At 38.2% G+C, this 21,451-nt stretch overlaps 1 protein-coding gene across 3 annotated transcripts in view; it reads right to left on the reverse strand.

Moving 5' to 3' along the window:
* Positions 1-15,505: 15,505 nt before the first annotated feature.
* The window catches only part of LOC104643073 (neuroserpin), a 50,565-nt gene continuing 44,619 nt past the window's right edge, over positions 15,506-21,451 (reverse strand). For all 3 annotated transcript variants that reach the window (XM_075761614.1, XM_075761612.1, XM_075761613.1), the window contains 3 exons: positions 19,415-19,501; positions 18,066-18,155; positions 15,506-16,279 (listed from right to left, as the gene is read on the reverse strand). In XM_075761614.1, the coding sequence (XP_075617729.1) occupies positions 16,203-16,279; positions 18,066-18,155; positions 19,415-19,501 (254 nt within the window). In that variant the 3' untranslated portion in view covers positions 15,506-16,202. The remainder of the gene's footprint in view (positions 16,280-18,065; positions 18,156-19,414; positions 19,502-21,451) is intronic.

Consider the following 21,451-nt stretch of genomic DNA (forward strand, 5'->3'; position numbering starts at 1 on the left):
GATCCTGGCTGGGGCTGTATGGATTCGCTGTCTCCAAGGAAACACTATCACCTCGCAACGCAGTCACATTAGGAGGTATTGTTACCGATCTCTTAAGCACATCAAACAAATTCCTGCGCTGATCGAGCCGGTATCAATGAACCGTCTTTCCAGGAGGTGGCTAAAGATAGGTTGGTGATATCTGTAGCAAGATACGTGATCATTCAGATGAATCTCTGGTGTGCTTACTCCAGGAACTCTTCTTTTCTGAATTGTTTTCACATTTTTCCCACTTGAAGTTTACTTTGTCTTTGCTTAAAAGATCCACTGCTTCATTATTAAATGTCTTATTAATTAATCTGAGAATTTCAGATGAAAAGAAAATTGATGCTTAAAGAGTCTCACATTTTATGTAGCATTCATGAAAGTTCTTCATGAGCATCTCTTCACTCTGTTGAATGTCCTTGCCTCAGCTGAACGTGTTCAGCCATTTTCTAAACAATCTTCCAGGCTTCCTTCTTGAAGTTTGCATCTGAGAGTGAAAACAAGAGACTCTTCTCTTGGTGGGAACTGACAGGTCAGTTTTGTGTCTATTTTTATATTATATTATATTTTTCTTAAAACATTAAAGCTATAGGTTCTGAGAATAAGTCTAGTGAAGCTCTTCACTTCAAACTGTGTTTGATATAACGTTTGTTTGTTTGACTCAGACAAAGTCTAGACACTGGCAGTGTGCCACTGACGGAATTGCAGCAGCCCAATATTATTACGGGCATTGGCTAGTCCCTGCTGAAGTTTACAGATGGCTTTTAAACTCTAACAGTAGTTATGGGAACCAAGTTTCAGTGCTTTGCTGTGTGAGGTTATAACAGAGCAGTCAATCATGCCCTATTGATCAGCATCTCCCACATTACAGACATAGTTTCTTCTTCACTTGTGCTCCTAGACTCCATACTGAAAGAAGAGGGGATAAATAGATTAAGATCAATGTGGAAAAAAGTACACAGTAAACCCCTCTGCCCAGGGATATTCAACTGGAAATACCATATAGTCACAAATCTCTGTGGTTCAGCCTTCCTACCTTTCAATTTCTTCACAGAAAAATTATTCCCTATCCTCTCTTTCCTTCAGATTTCTCTTTTCTCTTTTTCTTGGTTATTATAAAGGCTGATCATTATAAAATCTTTCTGTATATAAAGGCATGTGCTTTCCCCAACAGTGACTGAAGTCTCTAAAACATTCTCTTAGAAATTCTGCTGGCAAACTTCACTGTGCCAGTAAAGTACTGGAGCATAAAGTTTATCAGAAAATTTCAGGTCCTATGCAAAGGTACTTTGTGGTTCCAAATGTTGAATTGTCAGATCGTTATCTGAAATTTAACAAAGTAATCATTCCACATAGGTTTCACTAAAACTTTAGGTGGTATGAACTGAGTTTACTACAGGGTGGGCTGAGGACAAGGTATTAAGAGTTTCATCAGTTTCATCTTTTCTCTATCTATCTGCTAAGAAAAAATCTTTCTAAATTAGACAAGACTGTAATTTGGGCCCCCCTTACTTACCTTTTTTCCTCTATATATAAACTGAAAGGAATCAGTCCACATCACAGCCTAATGGGCTTCAGATCTCCTATGGCAAATGCATGTGAAAAATTGTCTATGTGCTGTTCCAGTGAAATGACATATTTAACATGGAGTCAGCCCTTCCATTATAAACACTATTTTTCAGATCTTTACAACTTGCCAAGAAATTCAGCAGCATGTCCCATCTCTGCAAGAAAGGAATAGTTTTTCCCGCTTCATCCAATTTTGACCAGTAATTTTGTCTTTGAAATGGTTGAGCAGGGCAAATACAGGGTTGGCATCAGTCTCAACCATGTGTCTCTCCCATCTACATTCAATTGATCGGATGCTTCCCTGCATATCCTACAGATACAGCTGGGGCAATCCTGAAATATGTATGAACTGGGCAGGATACATCTCATCCTGAGATCTGATTAATGACGGAAACAATTTGAATTATTATGACTGCTGTAGGCCATAAGAGGCCCTGTTGTTCAGGGCACCACAGAAAGCCAGTAAAATACAGTTTGCTCCAGAAAGTTTGTAGTCTAATTGAACAGAGCAGTGAGAAAAATAATAGGAGAAAGGAAATAATATTATCCCTCCCTCTTTTATACAGAAGTAACTGAAATGCTAAGACCATGAAATCCTGGCGCTGTGATAGTCAACAGCAAAAATTCTGTTGTCAGCACAGAGACGGGCTTCGTTAAGATCTGACTAGATGAACAATCTGGCTTTAAAGTCTATGCATTGAAAGGGTTGAGCTTTTCTGATCTGACATGATGTTAATCAACGTTAAAGAATACTTAAATGACACTTCTCTATTATAACATTTTTCTCATTCACAGATACAGCAGCTTGTAAAAATCAGTTTGTGGATGTAATTTCATGTTCTTCATGTAAAATTCTTACTTTACTTAGTGTTAGCTTGATACTTATTGGTGATATCAAACCGTTACGTTGATGCCACGAGTAAAATCAGATCTAAAAACTTAATGACATTATAGTGACAGCAGAAAGTTAATTCCTATATTGATCTTACCTGGTTTGATTATATCCAGGAATCCATGGCATTCGTGTTGGATGAATCAGTTAGGGAGAGAGAATTTCTTTGAATATTTAATTAGTATAATCTGCATGGATACACATAGGAAGCACTAGAAAAGGAACACAATATTAAACGTATATATGCTCATCTGTGCTTCAGCAGATAAGCAGGCACACTTGCATGAACTAACTGGTTATTTTGCTGAGTTACCTAGGCAACAAATTTCTTTTTGTCTTGCCTATTCAGGATTCCAGTAAACTATCTGATTCCCACTTGGAGAGCATTCACAGAGAAAAAGCCAAATACAGCAGAATAAAGCCTTGGATAGAAGAGCAGAGTTAGTGAACATTTCATCAGGGTAACCAGACAAAAAGGAATCAACAACTAGCTCATAAATAATTGAAGTGAAAACTATATATGCCTGGTTTTCTAAGGTGTTATAAACCCATGAATTCCAAGAGGGCTGGACGGGTTGTAACCAAGCAACAGGTACTGAAACTTGGTCCTCTCTCCTGGAAAAACAATAGGCTTGCAAGTCATAATGACAGTATCTGGCACTGAAGATTAAGTCTTTCCATTGATTTTATGGTCTTTGGATCAAGCCATAAAAAGAGATGTTTATGGAATGAAGAATGGCATTTTTATTTGGTTTAGGAGAGACTTATTTCAGTAGCAAATCTGACTTTTCTAATAAAATGTAGGTCAACAGTTTCCGGATTAAGTAGATTTTTTTCTGACACTAAAGAAAGATCAAGTACAAGTAATGTTTTGAGATTTTTTTCTCAAAAGTTTCTTTTAAAAAAATAATGGATGTAATTACATTTGGCAACTTATCTGTGGGTGTTGAAAGAGAAAAAAAAATCACATCCCAAGTGAAGTTGGTGGCATGCAGCACTCCTGTTGATTGATGTGCAGTAATGATTTCTCCCATTATATGTCTCACCAAGATGAATTATATTTCCCCTTTCACCTTAAAACATGAGTTTTTGTATTGAACAAAAGTATTGCATCCCTAATCCACAGATGCACATAACCTTATGTTTAACCTTTTACCCCTTAAGAGTAATGCCATTGAATTCAACTGGAGCAGAATCAAACTTGTACGTGCATACAGAAAAAAACCACAGAAAGTTATCTGCCAGATTTTTCACGAGATTGAACCGAGCATTCTTTTACAGAGGTCATGGTTTAGAGCTCATTGAAATTGATAGGCAAACTGCCATCCATTTTAATGAGCTTTCTGTCAGTCTTAACTTGTCCAAATGCCATTTCTGTCTGATTTTCAGAATTTGAAACATCTTATCCAAAGCTGCCAAAACAAACAAGATCAGACATTTGATGAAGCCACCCAGACATGAAAACTCTGATATGAGGACAGTCTTATTTGCCTCCATCCACATCTTTATTATGAATCTCATGTTTCATCTTTTCATATGTTAATTGTTAATAATTCCTGATGGAATACAACATTCATTAAGTGCTTCCTAATTTATTGAACATAAGTTTCATCAGGTAATTTTAATCATATGAAAATAATTCTAAATTCATTTTGATAAACAATTTCCTGTTGCAGTCTTGTAAGCTTCCTTTTACACTGTGTGGTCTGAAGCAGGTTATTCTCCTGTCTGACTTTCATCATTGCAGATGCCACCATATTTCCATAAATTGTTCTATTTATTTATGTAACTGCTGCCAACTGCTAAAGAGTTATGCTTCCTTTTTTGTGGAGCATTGATTACCTGAATTATATTGAAAAAAATTGTTTCACTTCATCCATCAAAACCCTGCCTTCCAGAAACTCAGATTTTGCAAATATGGGAATACTTAGGAGTTACTAGAGCACTTCTTTATTAAACTGGCTTTGCAAAGTTGTCATATGTTAGATATTTAAGATAAATAGGCATAATGTCTTTAAGTGTGGAATGGGAAAACTACTCATGATACATTTGATTCATTCAGTCTGCTATTATCAATACCAGCAGTTCTCAATTGTTTTATACTGGGCAGCCTTTCCTTTGTCTGAAGCACTTTGCACCTTTCCCTCCCTTTCTCCCCAGTACCTTCCTGCCTCACATGTACTGTTTCATTCATATACTGATTCATTCATATACTGAAATATGTTTAATGGTGTGCATGCACACACAATAATACCAAACTCCACCTGCCCAGCAAACCATTTTACATGCATATTTACAGACATGTATATTTGTACATGCATATATATTTGTGTGTGTACACATTTGTGCATGTTTACACACACATGCACACACATAAGTAACTAACGTGCAAAGACAGGCAGGGGAGCAGAGTGTAAGTATTCTTATACAGACGAAAATTTCATGGAAGCCCATAGAATTTCAGTACAAATGTGCTTTACAACATACCTAACTCTCTTTCCAAGATCTATCCGTTCTTGCTTTTCTTTCAATGATACAATACGTTTTACTGAACTACATTTCTGGTTGGTGTTACTCCATTGCTGGGCCAAGATGGTAAAAACTACCCAGCTCTACATATGCTAAGAAAGGAGTGAAAGAGCAGGAAAGCAGGCAAAAGTGATACAGTTGAATGACAAACATAATTTGGCTGTTTAAAATTCAGAGACACCTGTCCTCACGGCAACCAAAGGAACTGAGAACTATGAACATGTATTTACAAGCAGAACTTGTTCCTGACATCTCTGATTTTTTTGTCCCTATTCTTTCCCTGAGTCTTATAGCAAAAAAAAAAGTAGTTCAAATGAATGTCTTGTTATTCACTGTTTGCAAGGATAATAAAGATGTTCTCTAGCTGAAAACAGAAAGCAGGGCCTCCTATGATCACGGGGAAAAGAAGAGAGAAGCACTATGAGGAGAATCATCTCTTTTTATTAAAGGTGTTTTGTTCATGCAGCTTCTGTCAGGAAATCGAAATAATTTGCTCCCACTTGCTTTCAATTTGAAAAAAAATGGCAGCCTTGTGTAACAAGAAAGGAGAAACAACCTTGTTTCTCTCCAGTGCTTCTTTTATGGGAAGGAGACAGACGCACTGTAGCTGTCCACAATTCCTGCTTTTAAATCTAGAAACTGGCATGTCCTGCCAAAAGAAATTAAATGTAATGAAAATGCGTTTCTGGCCAAAGTCAGAGACTGCATTTGCTGTATCACAGTATATGCATCCTGAGGGCTACATGACGTTCTCCTTTCAGCAGTGCTGAGGGTATTTAAGCATTCTTGGGACTGATTTTCCATTGCTTTTTCCCTCAGCTAAGTATTTGTACCTGCTGCTAACCAGGTGTGTGTGCTAGCCTCACCAAATGGGGATTTCTGAGTAACAAGCATTTTGCATTCACAAGGCACACATATAAATATCTATCTTAAATCAGGCTGGACAATGCACCTTCCCCTTACTCTACACAACACACTCTTTCCACCCAAGTTCTGGTACTGTAGGACACCAAATCTGTTGGCGGGACTTCCCAGAGCATGTGTTTGTAATCACTGATAAGGGGAGTGCATCATCAATATGCATCAGTCTTTCCTGCCAACAGAATAGTTTCGATCAGGGTCCAGTAAAGGCAATCCACTGGCTTGAAATGGAATGACTTCATCCAGCACTTCTCTCTGTTTTAGGTGTTTTCATCCAAAATCCCCTCTGAAGACAAATCTATATTTTTTCATAGGTTCCTTACATTTTTGCTTTAACAGAGATGAGGTGATATAAGCAGCAGCTTTTCTTCAAGAAAAAAAAAAAGATTAAACCCCATACTATTTAGATCCATCCTGATCTTAGGACTTCAAAGAGGCCAAGTCCACTGCTGGCCTAAAGGGGGGTTATGAAGTGCTGTTAAACTACTTTATGTCACTACTACAGTGACTACTCCAGTCGCAGACCTGCCAGGCCACTGAACTAGTCTCAAACATGAACTAACCCCATCTTTCAGCTGCTCCACTTTGTCTTGCTCTGCCAGCTCCATGCTATATTCCAGCAGTTGGGAAATACCAAATTTTTTTTTCTCCTTGACTCACCCCGGGGGAAGAAGGGGCCCTGTCTTCAGCAGGAAACATTATGTGCTGTTGTTACTTCTTCAGGCAAACAGAACTTATTCAAAAACTAAGTGACCAGGTGTAATTCTCTTGATTAAGGTAGTTTACTAATTTCTGCTGATACTTTAATGTCTTCTTTCAGACCTCATAGTTTTTGCAGTTGAGTTGTGAAAGATCAGCAGCTGAGCTTCAGTAGTATTCCTCCTCATTTTGCATGCTGCCTTTGCTGTTTTGTAGAGCTACTGAATACAAAATGAAGCTGCAAGAGTGTGTTTGCTCTACAGCTAGCAAGGCATGAAGTACTTCTTCCTACAGCTGTGGAGTACATCCAGAATATTCATAACAGTGTCACAGGAGATGTGATTCAATGTGTGACATTTAGTGTGCTATTGTGTGACACCAGATGATTAATTTTCACAGCAAAACACAGGCTGGTTTAAATAAACAAAATTAAATATATTTTTATGATTATAGAAATCATGTGTTACATCTCTGAGGGAACATCAGCTGCTGCTCTGAAATGCTTCATATTTGTTGGCTTCTTTTTAAATGCTTTGATTGTTCCCTCGATTTTCCTACCACGTAAACCCATTGACACTTTGGCCCAACAAGGCGAGTCGGTGATTTGGACAGTAGCTTGTGACACAGTGGGTAGCTGCACATCAGTCTCCATCTTATTTTATGATCAGCAATTTACAGCATCATATTGTTCCCATTTTCAGCCTTAGAAAGACATCATGAGAGTTTACATGGGCGGGGACCTTTACCTGCTGCCAAACTAGCAAGATTCTTCCTTCTCTGCCCAAAGGGCATTAGACCAACTGTACTTGTTGGTCGCCCAGCACGAGGGTTACTTTCTCTGTTCCAGCAATGTCATTTTCTGTGGAATGAATCACCTGGGCTGCAGTCAAATGGGTGGACCAGAGACCAGTTCTGAGTCCAATGTGTGCCCTGCAAGTGCTCCAGCTGCATGTTGGAGCAAAACCCATGTGATTCAAACCACCACCCCTTCGCATCTTCCCCTCCATGGGAAGGAAATGCAGGCATGCAGACCACTAGACCGCATCCTCTCTTGGGTGATCACAGGCATGGGAGCTGAGGGGAAGTCAAAAGGAGTACCAGCCCCACCAGCTCTCTTCAGATCTCAGATCTTAGCTAACAAGCGGGTAAAATAGCATTTTCCTGCACAATAGCCTTGCCCCCCCGAAGCAATATTTTAACCTGCGAGGTTCTAGGTAAGTTCTGAGACTGAGGACAGGAGTAAAGACTGTGATTTTATACTTCTCTACCAACTGTGTTGGGGAAAACTGAGTCCTAACTGCTGTGTCTGTGCAGGTTTAGAGAGTGTTACAGCAGCGTAAGTCACCAGCAGCATTCTTGCTGTACTTACAGTGGCATGACACACAAAAGCACAACCCTGTCATAGATTCCCCTTAGTTTTTTTAGACATTGTGTCTTCCATATATCTGCAAAATTAATAATCTCCAAGTGCCATTTAAAAAAAAAAAAAAAGGCTTTGTACAGAAACTCTGAAAAATAAGCAGGGGTTTATGGCACTGAAGGAGATACCAATGTAAAACATGTTTTCCACTTGAAAACCTTAGACTAAGGAGTCGTCAGGATGGATTTCCTGTGGAAACAGCAAAGCCTTCGAACTGCCTTTTTCCTGAATGCTGTTCAGATTATCATGCTTACAATAATGGGTGGAAAATGGGCTGCCAGATGGTTAATGGCTCTTCTGAAAAATAGCCTTCCACGTTGCTTTTTGGAACTCACTTGTCATGGAACTATCATAATATAATCTCTCAACTCTTGTCGTTCATAGAAGGAAGCATATTTTAAGCAGGTGTTATCAAGGCTAAGAGAGCCTGAATTAACTTGTCTTAAAGATACTACTGCCAATAAATCTAGTAACAGGTTGCTGTATCTAGAAAATACATGCAAAAGAATACAGAGGCAGCATACAAGGGAAGGAGTTCTGCCAGCTCCTTAAACGGGGGTTGTGGCTCCTCTCCAGGGCCCTCTGTGTTGACAGTGGCTGTTGGGCTGGTAAGCTTTGCCACTGCCCATCGTGTTAAACACTGGTATCTCTTTATTTCCCCGGCACCCTCTGCCTTAATCTGTCTGCTTACATTTACCTTCTGAATTCTCTGTGTAATGTTTGTAAGCAGAGGAATACGCTGCCAAAAGTCTCAAGAAGCCTGAATTAATCTCATTTAACTTCAGGGACCTAAAGCCAGGAACCTAGCGAAGCTCCCTAAACAGTCACTGAGAAAGGGAGAGAGGCAAACCACCTTTTTATTCCATTATAGGCATCCTGCACCAAGCCCTCCAGCCTCTACAGCAAGAGGCACAGAGTGGTTTGATTATTTTGTACTGCGCTATCTTAGGGTTTCATGCAAAGATGGTTAGGTTAGGTTTTGCTTACCTATTATGATGTAAAACAGCAACAGTATTTGTGATTCTCACAGTATGTCCACATTTAATGGAGTGCACGCACGTGTGTACACACACAAAATACAACTTTGTAAATTTGACATCTTGCACACTTATAGTCTTGACCTTTTTTCCTTTTTTTGTAGGAGCACTGTGATTAGAAGTCCATTTCTTATTTTCAGGTAAGTGGTCTGAAGTAATTTTTTGCAAATTGGGTAAAAAGTGAGTTCTTACTAATAACACAAATTCACAAATGAACTGGGTCAGTTCCCACCCAGTTCTTTGTACTCATGCTTTAGGGCATAGCCTGACAGAAATCTGCATATGGTCCAAAACTGACTGAAACTAACGGCAATCTCTTTTCTAGGGACAGCAAAGGGATTTGGAACAGGCTCCAGGTAACTCTGATTAAATGTGGCTTTTTGTGATGATGCTCTTTGCTATGGGTGTTTGGGACACTACATGATTGTTTGCTTGATTTAAACATTTAAGGTTATGGAACAAGACATTCCCTAATTTCTGCTGAGACAACTGCACTTTCTCCTTTAGGATGGCTTACGTTCACCTTGTAATCATCATAGTGAAGAGGAAGAACTGGTAACGTCCTTGGCTTTTGTAAGTGCTCGATATAAGGCAAGCTATTTTACTCGTGGTTCCAAGCTCTCTGTCCCATATGTGCAATGATTCAAAAGGTCAGTAATCAAGAGATCACCTCCATAGAACGCTTTGTTCTATAGATATATACACATTAAACTTGGAATGACACTGGAAAATAAATGAATTAAAAGTATTCAAGGTTAGCCTGTTCAACTTGCACCCTAAGAAACTGCAACAGTAAGAACAGCTCTGACATAACTGTGACGATCTGCAAATAATTTCTGTTTAAAATATCTGAAGTGAATTTATAAACTGTAGCACATTGTCTCTGATTTGCTTTTAGTTTAGACCAACAAAAAATTCTGCAGAGGAAAAATCAAGGGAGACATATATGTAAAAGAGGCAGGAGCAAGATTAGAATTGGCCTCTTTTACCTGTCTGTGGGTTTCACTGAGGGCTTTAATAGCAGCTCAGCTGATGAAGACATATCCTTGGTTCAGAGTTGGCAGGAGAGCCATACACGGTCCTGGTAAATGACAGGCTGTCACTACACGCTGGTAATTCCAAGCTGCAGCCTGACCCCAAGAGAACATTTCCCAGGAGAGCTGATGAGTTTTAAGACCAGTATTTCTCTTGTAATAGACTTGAGAAATTTTATTAATTCCTGTGTCAAACTATGCCAGCTTTCTGGCTGCTACCTTTAGAAATACACCATTGACAAAACATATTGACAATGACAAGAGCCTCAAAATAGGCTTTTTGTCTCTGACTGTTGGTGACTGGTCCAGACAGCGACCCTTACAGGTCTCAGGGCAAGATGGACTTCTTGATGTCTTTTATTACTTAGCATGTTTTCACATATTTCTTTCATTCCGTTCAGGCAATGCTATCATACAGTTACTGCTTGCAAGCATTCCAGCACTGCAAGTTGCTTGGTTTTAAAATATGACTCTTAAATATATGTAAATAAAGTGTTAAGCTATGATCAGGTCTAAACTGTTTTGGTAGCATTAGAATACTTGAAGGAATGGCTGAAGCCCATCTAAACAAATTAGTCTTAAAGAAAAAATGGGATTTTTCCATTGCCAATTCCAATCCCTTAATGAGAGCACAAAAGACGATTCAGATGCAATCCAGATTTCCTCTGTATGTTTTTTTTTTCTTCCTTCCTTAAAAGCACTTCTACATAAATACAGAATCATTTTTCTGTAAGAATTCTTCCCTCAGTTTGTCCAAAAGGTGATTCTTCCGTAGAGAAGATGTGTGCTTATGAGAGCTAGATAGTAAAACAACTTGGTATCAGTAAAGCATGGGTCATATCTGAAACATCATTCATATTGTGATTCAGCGTGGCTGAAAAGATAAAAACTCAGGCAACAGAGGCAACAGGCTAAATTCCCTAGCTGCAGGAGCAATTTCAATCTTTTTCCTCAGCCAGGTTCTGCTAGACCTAGAATTTTACTACCACTATCTGCCAGATTAGTTTCCAGAACAATGTTGCAAACACATCATTAAGGAAAAAAACCTTTCAGACTGATCACAGTTGGAAGTGGAGAGTGCTGTGAAGACTTTTCCATACCATGCTTTTTAGCAACAGTTGCCAACGTTTTGAGCTTTGCTGTGCTTGGTTTGGAGTTGCATCTATCTGAGAATGCTTAGCTGTCTGACTTCTAGGCACAGACATTAATGGAGTTTGGAGGCTGCATTTGTAAGGTGTTTTGAAAAAGTCTGAACAAGTTCTGAAATAGCAAGTGGAGCTGCGACTCACCTATTGTTTGGATAATGCATTTATTTTCATTTTCCTTCTCCATTTACCTGTCTGCCAGAGTGACTGTGAATATCCTTCACTAGTCTTACACCCTTACTATTGCACTGTGCTACTGTCTATAAACTCCAATTTAAACTGCATTTTATTACATGACTTTTGTCTATCTTTTTATTCAGTTTGCCTAATGCCTAGAGCAATTGGTCCACAACTCAGGATTCTAATTAGTAAGGTGAAATGAAAAATGTTCCCATAGATGATGTTGTTAAGAGCAGTACTATATAAAGAAAATGTCACTTGAGAAGCCCTGGTAGATGAGGGTAACCAATATGTAGTGTTGTTCATGAGTTTTACAGTACCAACTATATTTGTGTCTTACAAATGATTTCTCATGTGTCACTTTGTTTTATAGCCCTTAACCAGTGCCAGCTGGAAACCAAACACAAGCTACTGAACCAATTAACAAAGGTCCCCAGTAACCAGGCAGGCTTCATTCTGTCTGGACCCCCTTAACTACTGCAGCTTGACCCAAAATCCTTGGGGACTGCAGACAGTTTTACAAGCTAAATGAATCTACAATTGCCCATCAACAATGTCAGTAGATGCAGAGTAGCTCACAAGGGAAGTCAACTCACTTCTTGCTGGTATTATCTGAGTTATTAAGGTACTGTTTTCCTCCTCTCTGGCACTGGGTTTTGGGGGTAAATCATCCATCTCTTTTTAATCCATGTATTTCCATTTTCCACTGTAGGGACAAAAGCAAAGATTGCCCATTAAAAGGGGCAGAAACAACTCAAGAATCAGCTTGTAAACACTGCTTTTGGAGTATCCCTTGTCTTTATTAGAAAATCCTTGTAGGAACAATGTTGCCTCCTCCCAAGCAAGAGAGTAGAACACCTGACAGTGGTATTCTCCCCTTGTACAGTGAGGTTACACACTAGGAATCTGCTCACAGGAATTCTTGTGACTGTATGTAAGGCAGCAAGGGAGGGGGGAAATAAAAGAGGTAAGCAAAAGAGAACAACAGTATAATAGGGCCAGCATATCAATGACTTCAACCCTAGTTATTTCTCTCTTGTAGTGAAGAAAATATGTCTCCTGTTGCAGCACTGACACTGAAGTAACTACAGGACAGCTCTACTGCTGTTCATGGAGATGGGTTGAAAGAACCAAGCTTTTCTTTTATTTCACCCCACACCAAGTACACAATGCAATCATGCAGGTTGTGAACTGGACAAAAATTCCCCTGAGCAATGAATTTGATTCGGCAAACAGTTATCAAGAGTCAGAGAAAAGTTTGCAACACAAAGCAGTTTTCTGGGGGTCCCCCCCCCCCCCCCCCCGTTTATTAACCTCAGCCACCTGGGTCTAATTATGCTCTCAAACTCAAGCAACTCCCATTGATTTTACCAAGACCAACCCATACTCGAGTCCCATTCAGGATATTTGGCTTTCCAACATTCCCATAAGATTACTGTCAATGGCAAAGTACTTCTCAGCTTCTTAGGATAGAGTGACATCTTGTGGTTTCTTCTTTTGTCCATCATTGAAAAAACAAAAATCAGCTACAAAAGCTTTGACTGATTTTTTTTTTTTTTTTTTGTTTCTGGTATAACACTAAGATCTTATTTGTTCGAGGAATATTCTGTACTTGAATCATAGAAACTTATACAACAGTTTATTTTGCCATCATCAAGGCTTGTGGAAGGATAGCAAAAATTAATGCTTGAAGAACAACAAAAACATTCCAATTCATACAACATGACAAATTTTTGTTTGAATGTAGTACTAATCTAGAAAATTTGTTTGGTGCTCAAGGTCATGTACAAATGGGATTGTATTAGTTAAATAAGTCAGTCTCCAGTGGTAGCACCACTAGTAAAGGATTCATAAGGAAAGTATGCTTTCCAACTGCAGATCTGACAAGCATTAGCATTCCCACCTGGACCGCAGTACATGTATGCAAGAAAGAGAAGATGATAGCATTAGGCAACTGCATCTCACACTTAAAAATCCATCTGCATCACAGGAGGATCTCAGTAGACAGTGTCACATCATGGGTTACTTAGACAGCACAACTATAGAAGTTTCAGCAATTTATTTTCTCATATAGTCTCCAACACAAAATACAATTTTTAATTTTTCTTTTAAGACTACACACCTAAACTCATATGAGCCACTATTGACAAATTCCCCTTATCAAAAAAAAAAAAACCCAACAAAAAGACAAAATTATTTTGCTAGTTTTGTCTCAAAAAAGCAATAGCATCTTTGAAAAGAACATTATGCAAAATCTAGATTAAACCCACAACAGAATAGTATTCATATACCTCAATAAATTGGTAACAATACATACGATATTATCTCTGCTGAAAAACAATATTGATTGAGAGCTGTTCTCATTGTGGTCTACAACTAAAGTCTTTGCATAATTTGGTAACAAATAAATTCATATTGTTGAAAAACATAATTCTCAATTTTCAAGAAACACGAAATGTCTATTTTGCATCTGTAAGGACTGGGAGAGTATCAAGTGAAATAACTAGTGTTTGCATTTCTGTATCTGCTGGTTTTCCTCTATGCCCATTTAGGCAATTCTCAGAATCAGATTTGGAAAATGCACTTCTGCATCATTCTACTTACACCTATGCTCAGTCTAACTGCTAGGGATGTCTGTGCACTTGCCTGATATCCTCTATAAATACTTCTGACTGGCAGCTGTCCTTCCACAATTCCATAGCTTTAGTTCAAATCTATCTTCAATCCTTCCCTTGGTAAGAAGCATCTATGTTGCAAGGAATTAATGCAAAGAAAACACAAAATTGGTCAGGAAGAACTTTCCATGGACTGAAAATAAACATGATTGAGGGTTGTCATCTGCTTTCCTATATCTTTCCAAATCAGACGGAACACCTCAAAAATAGCCTGAAAAAATATAATAGCTAAAAAATCAGGCTGCCATAAGGTTAAAACCACGAGAGATCCTTAGTTTATGGGTCATTTTTACAGACATTAGGTGATGTTCATAGAATCATTTAAACATGAAGGACCAGCCCTTGTGTAACTCCATGTCAAGGGAGCTGGTTTCACCTGCAGTGAGACTAGTTCTATGTCTTGCTAAAATTAGCTCTTGCTCCTTCTTAGAGCACTCCCTTTTTTTCCCCTCCCAAGCATAACATTTTTAGCTATACAGAACTAAAATTACAATTTTTGTCAAAATTTGAACACCAAAACTGTCTCACCAAGTCCAGACTATAATATACTATGGGTAATAAGCAACAGCAATACACCGAGGAGCTCCATTTGTCTTCTGTGCAACAGAACAATTCAAGGAGGCAGGGCTAGAAATATATTCAAATGCCCTTTCTCCAAGGGAGCATAACCAGCCTCCATGGAGAACATCCATCACTTCACAGTTTGACCTGCATGATTTGCACCAGCAGTATAAAAAAGTGAACAATGTGTCAAATTTTGGAAGTTCTCCTTGCATGAATAACTTTGTGAGCAATATCTATGCTGTTTTGAAGTGAATGGATGCCAGAGAAGCCTGTAACTAAAGTTCAGCTAATATACATTTGTTCTTGTAGAATTCAAAAGACAAAACTCCTATTGACTGAGAAGAAACCCACTTATTATCCAAAAGTTTGTATTTATGATCTGTTTCAAAGGAGCCCCTCCCTTCTTTTCTCCTATTCTCTCTCACCTTTTTAATAACTTCTGTTCTTTTCATATTTTGCACAATAAGGGAGGAAATAATTATATGCCTCTCTGGTGACAACTGGTACTTCTCCTCCTCTTGCAAATGGAAACAGCAACTAATTCCCCTGCTAATATTTACTTGTGGTATGTGTCATTCTCCTCTCTGTCAGTTTATGCTCAATAAAAAGACAGGGAATGAAAAGGATTATGTTGTTCCTTTAGACATTTATTTATGAATAGAACATTTTTAGACTCTTAAAATTAAGGGTTTGTTTTTTTTTTCTTTTTTCACTTTGAGAAAAATCATTCTAGATCCCTGAAATGAGATACTGCAAAGTTTAGGTTAAAGTAGAACTTCTGCTTCGGGGGAGAAAAATATGTCCACACAAATGACATAAAATATTCAACTATTTTACTTCAGTCACATACATAGCTATTCTACACTGACTAGGCTCAAATATTCATGCGATCAAATTTTATTGGCATCAACAGTTACGGAAGATGAATTGCAGAGTCACATGCAGGAGCATTCATAAAAGCAACATTTTAGAATCACACGTGGGAGAGTTCACACAAAGTCTACCACAGTTATCACATAGAATAAAATCAACTAGGCTTAATTTGTTCAATTAACTTTGATGAGACAGTGTAACGCAGTCTGTTTACTGCTTTTACAGGAACAGGAAGAGATCACATTTTCCAGATGTAGTTCAACTCTATAAATTATCATCAAGGTTTGCCATTTGCATTATTCTGAGCTGCACACATTCCACTCCTGTCTCATTGATCAAGTCAGTCTTTGGACTGTAAAAAAATTACAAATAATGGATTTGCAGTTTTTTGCTTTACAATTCACTAGAACAAGAAACAGTTGTTGACATGTACACAACTTTATTTTAAGGACACGGCAATCACAATGACAGAAACAGAACCATTACTTTAATACTGTAAGTTTTTGTCTGGAAACTGACTTGCACACAGTTAGATCTGAAAGCATTTTAAACAATACGTTGGGGGAAAACACAGCAAACCTTAAATATATTAACTTCAAACTTTATGTGCTTATCTTCTCTTTTTGGTAGCTGGTGGCAGTTAAAGCTCTTCAAAGTCATGCCCACTTGTATTCATTGCTTCAGGGTGCATTACCCTTCCCATGAATAACACAGTACCTGTGGAAAAAGTGGGAAGGGAGGAAGGGAGGGTGTCAGAACCAAAAGGAAAAGTTGAGGTTATAAGATGATGAATACTGATAATAGTAAGTTCTAGAGCATGTGGTGCACAATTTTCATAGGAATGTATGTCTCAGAGAACTTGGCAGCCATGAAAGACAATGGATCACCAGCACTAGAGAAGAGGACCTCTTTGTATTCAGAACTGATACAATACAGACAAGAACAAATACCCTGCATTTCTCTGCTTATTCTAAAGGCTTCATTGAAAACCCACCAAAAATCAACACAAAGGTGCACTTTCATGTCAATGGTTCTGATGAAGGCCCATGAAGTACTGCCACTGATGTCACGTGGTTATGACACAGTACTGGTTTCTAGGTTGGGGGGCTCTAAAGGTGGCAGCTAACCTTAAATGAAGTGTGAACACCTCAGAGTAACCTTCATGATCCCTTCTGACCCTCACATACCTAGGCTGCTGGACAACCTTCCTCACAGAATTAAAAGTGAACCCCAGAAACCACCACACTGATCAGTTAATGATTATTAATAGATAGATACTTTGTATTCACAGGTTTACTCCACCTTAGAGCGTGCAACCACAATAAGGAATTCTCTATATGAATACTTGCTCCCCTACGCTATTTAGTCACCATTTACGTCTTTCCTATTTTATACATTTCTATCTAACCTGTTTAAACACAGTAATCAATCATGAGCACTTAGGGTATTCTTGAGAATAATCACAGATTTTTTTCAAAAGGTTTCTAGCCTTAGATTTCTAGCTTAGTAATGAGCTTTGAGGCTTTAGCTATAGTTGTTGGCAATTCCTCTTTCTACATGCAACAACAATGCCTGTGCAACATTAAGAACTGCCCGAAGGCTACTGAGCTCTACTCTGTTCTGATTTCTTTATAGGGAGATTTTTGTATATCGAGTAGGGAAAAGGGCAGATACATAATTAGGCAAAAATGTGCCTGGAGGAGAGTATCTACAACAGCAAGGATACTCAACTTAGTTTTGGTCAAAAAAGACCCAAACACCCTAATAGTTGGTATCATGCCTTGCACACAAGTGACCCTACCTAGCTAGACTGCAAGTATTACTGCAATCTAAATGGTTTAATAAACATTGATACCTATGATGGGGACCTCAAATACAGGAAAAAGAAAAAACAACCTGTCAAACTGAACCTACCAGAGTTTGCTTGAGAACATGTAGGATACCACAACATGCAGACCCATACGATAGTCCATTTTGTCACTCAGTCACATCCACATCATTAAGACAAATTACAAATACAAAACTAAGGAATTAATCATTGCCCATTTTGCTAGTGAGTGCTGTTCTCATCCTCTGCCTACCACAGAGCACTTCAAATGCACAACAGAATTATTCATAGCTGTAATATCTGTCCATTATGCAAATCATTTGGTACTGGGAACATATCTCACTGGTCTTAATACAGCCAAGCTTTTATAGAATACAATGATTATGGATATTCAGGGCAGTAACATTGTGTTCTCTGAAGAAAAACGGTGATTTTTTTTCTTCCCTGGGGTTTTTAATCATGCAATTGTGAATATTTTTCAGGATTATGTCAGATTTTGGTGTCTTACCTGGAGAAACATTAAGGGGACATAGAAAAGGTCAGTCTTTCACTATTAGGTATTTTAAGGAAAATTCATAGTACAAGGTCAGTTCATTGATCAAAATATGCAATTTTCTTTTGTATACTTGATGATGTACTGTGAAAAATGTTGACAAGAGTCTGCAATATTCTCACCTGTTCTTCTGTTTCTGACCAAAAAGAAAAAGGGATGATCAACTATAACTTGAGGATACAGCACTGCCATTCTGCTAATGGCAATCATTCCTAAAGGAAATAGAACAGAGGCAACTTGTTAAATATCACTGCACATTCTCCTGCTCTTCATGAGAAATACTTGAAGTTCATGAGCAGAATGAAGTCCCACACTCTCAGCTCTAAGCACCACCAAGAAATAGCATGAAAAATCTAACTGAAAATGACAGAGTAATTGCATGCCTATTTATGCTTTAAGAATGATTAACAATGGAGAGTGGCACAATTTCCCAGGCTAAGGGAGCAGCTTATAAATTTTAAGATCCAGAACCTTAAGAGGAGTTAGGACTCCTGCTCAATTGTAGAAAGAAAATGCATTACGTTAGGCAGCACTATTGACCTGTTTTAAACAGCTCCAATCCTGCAGTTGATAGCAAAAGGTAACACTTAACTATGGAATATGCAACTACTAAATGGACTGATCTTCTAGCTTTTAGCTTAAGTCCTTAATTAATGCAGAAGTTGAAAGTAAAATTAACAGGGAATCAGGCAGAATTCGTCCCTTTGTTATTTTTACTTGGACATGCATGGATTTCTCCAGGATATCATTCTTATTTCCCAGTGTTTCATTTACTTTATCTTTTCACTGCACTGTTAATAAAGACTCATACATGCCAGAAATTACTGTTCATATTAATGTTACAATTCAACCCAATTACTGATATTCATGACCAGGGAAGTCATTCTTCCTTGCCTTGGTACAAGTAGAGGCAATTAGAATCACCTAATAATACATACTGGCAACTAATTTAACTTAGTTTCAGGAAAAGCATGTGATAATCAAGAAAATCAACCACCTGGCTTCCTAGCATTAACAGGGGCCAGCTATGGTTTTGCATTTAGCAGTTCCCATCTTGCATCTCTGTAGACAAGCTTATTAAAATGCAATTGCAACAACTTTCAACTCCTCCTAACCATTCTGTATCAAATGCCTCTGACCATCGCAATTAGCAGATCAAAAATTACGAATGCTTAAGTTCCATAAAGAAAATGTAAATTGCAGTCTGTACCCTCTTGACAATCAGAAGCCAAAGAAGGAAGAGGTTTTCCACAGAATGCTTAAAATTCTTTGTGAAACACACCATGTTAAAAAAAAAATTAACACTTTTCATTTCCAGAATCCTCTTCTAAAACACGCTATGCTTGCTATGCTGTGTCTTCATGCTACATGTTATTTAGCTTTCCCGGCTGTACAGCAAGTCAGTTTTAAAAAAATTAATTAACACAGAATAACCAGACATTTGATTTAGTTCTGCTTTTCAGTCAGGTACCTGAGGCAGCAGCAGCTTCTGATCCTTCCTCGTTAACTTCTAGAAATGCCTTGTGAAATGCCTTTGAAAGGTAAAGTTCTTTGTTATCTGGAGAGGAAAAGGAAACATACTTCAATTGGCTCAACAGTAAGATTGAAGTATTTAAAAAAACCCAAACTAAACACTGCCAAAACCCCCAACACTATTACCCACTTTCTATACCAAGTAGGGAAGGACAAGAGCTTTGTGCATAGGAGTTGCATTAAAATACCTTCTGCCAATACCTTTAATAGCACCATTTACGTCCCTTAAATTTGTAGTGGTGTTCTACGCTATGGATATTAAAATAGCTTGGCACTGGCTATAGCACCAGTATACCAGAGAATAAAAGACAATCCTTGAACACAAGATTTTAAATGCAACCATTGGGAGAAAGGATTATGACATTACTTATGGCAAATACTTATATATAAAGAATTTTATTTCTGCATTAGGTGCGATATAGGCTTCCTCCAGGAAAAGTAGGTATTTTCTTTCTTCTTGTCATTAGATATAAAAGAAGCTGAAGATAAACATTTATGGCAAAAACCACTATGGAATTAGGTTTTTCAGTCTTGTTTGTTTTCCATCCCTCTTTGTCAGTATTTTAATTTCGGTCCAAGCCTGCTCCTGCTTAAGTCAGTGGATGTTTCATCACTTTTCTTCAGGAGCTAAATGATCAGACCTATTGGGATACTTGGCACCTTGCAGGAACCAAGACACATAACATCATTTAATCTGCTTGACTGAGTTTCATCAGAAAGACATAACAAGGATTAGATATACATTTATTGTACCTGCATAAAATCTGCAATAATGTCAGAGCACAACTGGCAGTTAAGAAAGGAATAAAAGTTTTCTCAACAGGGAGATACACAGCCATGAAAATCTAATCTAACCTCCCCAGTCAGACAGCTACACCATTTTGCATTTCTGATCCTTCACAAAATGCTCAACACCAAAACTCTAGCTGAAGGCTGACTAAGGAGGGAAAGTTTGAGACTATTTATCTAATTGGTACCCATTTATTTTGGCTCTCACAATGACAGCCGCTCATTCTAATACTAATGCAAGGCAAAACCACAAGAGACAGCAATTAAAAATGTCTCCCCAGCAGATCTCGTTACTGCTACATACACTCAGAACTGAAGTAAGCCTCCTAGTTCAGCTGCTTAATTTAAATCTCACCAACAAAAGCCCCAAATCATTCACTTTGAGATTATGTATAGTAAAACATATACTAGATTGCTACCTATTGCACTGGTTCTAGGCTTCAATTCCAAGCCTCCAGTAATGCTATCTTGAAAGTTCAGATAAAATTTCCACCATGTGACTTTAAAACACAGGACACGCAGCATCTACTGATCTTCAACACTGAGTACAGATCTCACAGTTTTTGTCTCCCTAGCTGTTAACAGAAAGGCCACCTGAAAACACAACAGAGTTGCATTCCAACACTAACATCATCATTAAGCCTCAAGCATTACCTGCAAAAAATAAATCACAAGCTAACTAAATACCATAATCAAGTGTTAAACAGTTATCCCCTAAAGCTGCCATTCCATTATGGACCCATTAAGACCTAAACTTCCAAAAAAGTTTTAGAACACACACTGGATGTGGAAGCACATTTACATAGGTGATAATGGATAGATACCCAAGGCACAAAGGGTGACAGATCGGCACACCAGGAAATCCTGTTGTGCATGTTACATTATGTGTGTGCATGCCTTTGTAAACAGGTCAGTTAACAGAATTCTTGGTAAGTTTATCGGTCAGTTCTGCAAATTCTACCTTCCAGGCAGCTGTATTTTGCTGTTCTGGCTTGAGACCATTTCAAAGCTCTCTTGAGCATTTGAGCTATGAGGCACATACCAAAAGAAAACAATGACTTAGCAGCCGTTATAGAAAAAGGCTGGTTTGGGGTTCCTTATCTGAAACCCAAATAAATTTTTAGGTTTAATAACAAAGAACCATCCACTTTGCCTAATCACGTATTTCAACCATTTTTTTTTTTTT

The sequence above is a fragment of the Balearica regulorum genome, chromosome 9 (genome assembly GCF_011004875.1).
Source record: "Balearica regulorum gibbericeps isolate bBalReg1 chromosome 9, bBalReg1.pri, whole genome shotgun sequence".
Classification (NCBI taxonomy): Eukaryota; Metazoa; Chordata; class Aves; order Gruiformes; family Gruidae; genus Balearica; species Balearica regulorum.